The 4860-nt window shown below is 41.3% G+C and overlaps 1 protein-coding gene across 1 annotated transcript in view; it reads left to right on the forward strand.

The window, feature by feature from the left end:
• Window positions 1-4860, forward strand: part of Brd8 (bromodomain containing 8) — a 74617-nt gene that overhangs the window by 29905 nt on the left and 39852 nt on the right. The window contains exons 10-16 of the mRNA XM_023703373.1: window positions 12-93; window positions 1287-1496; window positions 2138-2418; window positions 2955-3407; window positions 3684-3777; window positions 3974-4020; window positions 4769-4860. Of these exons, the coding sequence (XP_023559141.1) occupies window positions 12-93; window positions 1287-1496; window positions 2138-2418; window positions 2955-3407; window positions 3684-3777; window positions 3974-4020; window positions 4769-4860 (1259 nt within the window). The remainder of the gene's footprint in view (window positions 1-11; window positions 94-1286; window positions 1497-2137; window positions 2419-2954; window positions 3408-3683; window positions 3778-3973; window positions 4021-4768) is intronic.

Below are 4860 nucleotides of genomic sequence, written 5' to 3' on the forward strand. Positions count from 1 at the left end.
TCCTTCTGGAGGTAGGCGGGGTCCTTCCCATGATTCATGGTGGGGAGATACAGCAAACACCCAATACTGTTGCAGCCTCCCCTGCTGCCTCGGGTAAGTCATTACTTTTCTTTTTTATCTACTTCAGAGCAATAAACCTAATTTCAGCGTTTGTTATTAAATAGTTGGTAGTCCTTGATTTAAAGCCCAACTACTTTTTCTAACTTAGTTTGGAGCTATACTACCTGTTAACATAGAGATGGAGATTATTAGTCTAGATTGCTTGAGATTTCTAATCTTTTCAGTTTTTAAAATACTGATAATTTGAGCTGGGCATGGTGGCACATTCCTGGATCCTACCACTTAGGAAGCGGAGATGAGAGGCTAACTTTAATTTGAGACCAGCCTGACCTACAGACTGGCAAATAGACATAGTTCAAAATCATATTTGACCATGGTATAGATAATGAACAGAGGAACAGTAAAGTTTATGAAGAAGCTTCTCTTGGCTTGCAAAATTATGAAAAGGTGATAGAGATACCTGACACTGTAGAAAAGATTTGGAACCAGAGATCTAGACTTGAGGGCTTTCCTAACATTGATTGATTTTATGACCTTGGGTAGCTAACTTAACTATTGAGACTCATGTGATGTCTGTAGTTTAGCAGGATATGGTAAGAAATAAGGTAAAAAATATAAAGAGAAAAAAGCTTCATAAAATATGTAAATATTTAGATACTGGTATTTCAATGGTGTTGAACTTGAATGGTGAACCTTAGAGGAAATGACAGGCTGGGGAGATGGCTCAGTGGAATTAGCACTTCCCTGGCAAGCTCGAGGGCCTCAGTTCAATCCCCAGTTCCACCAAAAAAAAAAAAAAAAAAAAAAAGAAATGACAGATTCATAACAGGTTTTGTTTTGTTTTGTTTTCTTGTTCCTGATAACTGCGGAAAAAGTTACTTTCCTTTTCTTTTTTTAACATTTTGTGTTGTAGTACTTTGACTTTTTTTTTTTTTTTAATGGGACCAGGAATTGAATTCAGGACTCCGTGCTTGCCAGGCAAGCTCTTAGTCTACTGAGCTATCTCCCCAGCCCTGTGTTAATAGTACTTTGAATCATTTGTAAGTTGGAAAAAAATCTTACTTAGGTGAGGCTAGAGTAAAGCTATAGATGATGAGTGTATTCAACACTAGAGTTGCTTTCATCCTCTGAGACTATAAAATATTTTCTTGGTTGAGTCTTAAAGTAGCTATTGCTTCTTATTCATATGCTTTCTTCTTATCTCATTTTGTGTACCTCTTTGTTAGGTGCTCCCACTCTTTCCCGGCTTCTAGAAGCTGGTCCTACACAATTCACCACACCTCTTGCTTCATTCACTACTGTTGCCAGTGAGCCTCCAGTTAAACTTGTGCCACCCCCTGTAGAGTCTGTATCCCAAGCTACCATTGTCATGATGCCTGCGCTGCCAGCACCATCCTCTGCTCCGGCTGTCTCCACTCCAGAAAGTGTAGCTCCAGGTGCGTCCCTGACCCACGCCCTGAGCAGCTGCTAGGACCAAAATTTCATTTAGAGTTTCAGTTAAAGAAAGCTAACCAAGAGATTAGCTCCAATTTCAATGTTTCCATTCTTTCTCTGTAGAACTATGCTGTCTTTGTCCTTGGAAAAGGGCTGTGGGTGGGCATTTCTCTGTTGGGGTAAAACAGTTAATGAGCAGCCTTAAGAATGTGTTCTTTATTTTACTTTCTGTATAGGACTGGGCAGGGCTGGCCAAATAGCTCAGTGGATTAAAGCTCCTCAAGCAGCTGCAGGGGCTGGGGGTTTGATCCCCTGGCCTGTTATGCTGGCCCCACCCCCGGCGCATGCTGAGATGGCAACTGAGACTGACTGGGTGTGGTGGCTATAATCCCAGCTCTTGGGAGGCTGTAAAGAGGTAGATCACTGAGTCCAATCTAGTAGTGGGACCCTGAACACCCTGTAGACCCTTCCCTAAAATACAAAATAAAATAAAAAGGACTGGGGAGAAAATACAGGCAGATAGGAGTTTGAGGCTTTTAAGTGTGTGGGTCCTTGATACCTCTCTGCAGCTCTGCTGTGATCTCTGGGTGGTCACTTAGTACCTAGTAAGTTTGTGAGATGGTTTTTTCTTCCTGTTATTCAGTGAGTCAACCTGATACCTGTGTTCCTATGGAAGCTGTGGGAGATCCACATACTGTGACTGTTTCCATGGATAGCAGTGAAATCTCCATGATTATTAATTCTATCAAAGAAGAGTGTTTCCGATCAGGGGTAGCAGAGACCTCTGGAGGATCAAAGGCTCCCAGCATAGATGGAAAGGAAGACTTAGATCTGGCTGAGAAGATGGATATTGCTGTGTCTTACACAGGTGAAGAACTGGACTTTGAGACTGTTGGAGACATCATTGCAATCATTGAAGATAAGGTAATTATTCAGCAAAACATCAGATTCTCATTGGTACTACATAGGCTTGTCTCCTCTTTGCTTTTTTTTTTTTAAATGTTACCTTTTTTTTTTTTTAATTTTTTTTTTATTTATGTGTGTGTGTGTGTGGCCAGCTCAGCCCACCAGGGGGCGGGGCTGGCTGGCATGTCGTGCTGGGGGATTGAACCGCAGTCCCTGTGCTTTGTTAAGCTTGTTCTAAGTAGGTGCTTTAGACCACTGAGCCATCTCACCAGCCCCTTCTCTTTGCTTTTTACAAGTAAAAATTACTCAAGTAGCTTTTCTGTCCATCTGTATCTTTGTAGTTTGAAAGCCTTTTGGTACTGTCATACTAGTTATCTCTCCAGTCATCCCTATAGTACTTGTTTTACAGGACAGGTGCTTATTCATTGGTTGCTTCCATTTTACGGAGAAAATGAACAGAGAAGCTGCAGATGCAGGCCATCTCATTTGGTGCTAACAAAATTGAGGGTTTTGGGCTTCCTTCTTTGATCTGAACAGTCTATATTATGAGACAGGTAGACGATCATCCTGAAGTGTTGGATGTGGCAGCTGTGGAAGCAGCACTTTCATTCTGTGAAGAGAATGATGACCCCCAATCTCTGCCTGGCCCCTGGGAGCACCCAATCCAGCAGGAACGGGACAAGCCAATACCTCTCCCTACACCAGAGATGACAGTCAAGCAAGAGAGGTTGGACTTTGAAGAAACAGAAAACAAGGGAATCCATGATTTGGTGGACATCAGGGAGTCTGGTGTTGAGATCAAGGTAGAACCTACAGAACCAGACCCTGGCATTTCAGGGGCTGAGATAGTATCTGGAGTTGTTCCAGCCGCAAGTATGGAGCCACCAGAACTCAGGAGTCAGAACTTCGATGAGGAGCCCAAAAGTGCTGCAACTGGAGAAATTGCTGAAGCAAATGGTTCCAGTGGGAAAACTGATGAGATGCCACTTACATCTGTGAAGACAGAGGTATTTAATATAAGATCAGGGGCTAGGGAGATGGAGGACTATAGCTTAAACTTTTGATTCTTGAGTTGCATTCCTGAGTCCTGACATGTATCCAAAGCCTATAGTTTGTGATCAGGGCTGTATACACTTGTCTTCATTAAGGTGGCCATTAGAATCATTACATGAGTTAGAATTTCTTCTATAGTCTTTAATAGTGAAAAATAAAATGTGGGAGCTATAGCAATTTACCAATACCTTAGGATCTTCCTTTCTTTCTTTTTTTTTTTTGGTCTTTAGGCTTCCCCTGAAAGCATGTTGTCTCCATCACATGACTCCAATCTTATTGAAGATCCTTTAGAGGGAGAGACACAGCACAAGTTTGAAATGTCAGGTAAATAAAAGAGGAGATCTGTACTCTGTAACTTGAAATTTTTTTTTGCTTTGGCTTCTGAGGGTTTGTGGGTTGTGGGCAAGTAGAAGAGGTAGAATAGGTCAGCATAAAAAAGAGAGCTGCAGGGGATTATGGTCCATAGTATGGGGAAGGCTAAGGTGGAAAAATCTTCAGGTAGTCTTTCTCTCCTCTGCAGACTCATTGAAAGAAGAATCAGGGACTATTTTTGGAAGCCAGATAAAGGTATTTCAGACTTTTCTTTATTCCTCTTGCCATGTGATTAGATTTTCCTATAAAACTACTTTTTAAACTTTAGTAAACGCAAAGCTTTTTTCTTTGAGATGAGACTAGTTAGGTTTTGCATGGGGGAAAAGCTGCAGTGGATAGTCTGGCATAGGAGGAGTATTATGATAGTGATATGTGCCTCCTGTCTGTAAGAGAGTGAGCATCACCCAGACCTTTCTTTGCACATAGTGCATGAAGAAGTTTTAATACGTTGAGAGTGATTCGGAGTGGATAGGAATACCAGAGTCAGAATATACAAGCATTCCAAATTATTCAGAGAATCTTCTGTTTTCTTTTTGGAATTACTAAAGTAGTAGTAACGACTTAAAATAATGTGACAAGAGCTTGCTCCATCAGATGAGAGATGAAATAAAACTATTTTTGATAACTTTGTACCCAGGGTCAGAGTTCCTCTCAAGAGCAAGGGGAAAGAAGGAACGCCTCTTAGCTTAGTCTTAAGTAAGTAGCTTTTTTTTTTTTCTTCCTTTCAAAAAGATCCTGGGTTTTATTCTTTGTCCAGGTTCTAAATTACTTTACTTAGACAGTTCTATAAATAGATAGTAGTATAAGTGATAGAGGGCTCAGTCACAGAAATAGTGTGAGGCCATTTCTAGAACTGATCTAACCCAAAAGACAGATCATATAGAATGATGCTTTGCTGGATGCCTTTGCTTGCATTTGTTGACTGGAGGACACTGTGTCTAAGGATGCCCCGGGTGAGGATGAGGAGGAAGATGGAGTGAGTGAAGCAGCCAGCCTAGAAGAACCTAAGGAAGAAGATCAAGGGGAAGGCTACTT

The sequence above is a fragment of the Octodon degus genome, unplaced genomic scaffold (assembly GCF_000260255.1).
Source record: "Octodon degus isolate 3935 unplaced genomic scaffold, OctDeg1.0 scaffold00169, whole genome shotgun sequence".
NCBI classification, from domain to species: Eukaryota; Metazoa; Chordata; class Mammalia; order Rodentia; family Octodontidae; genus Octodon; species Octodon degus.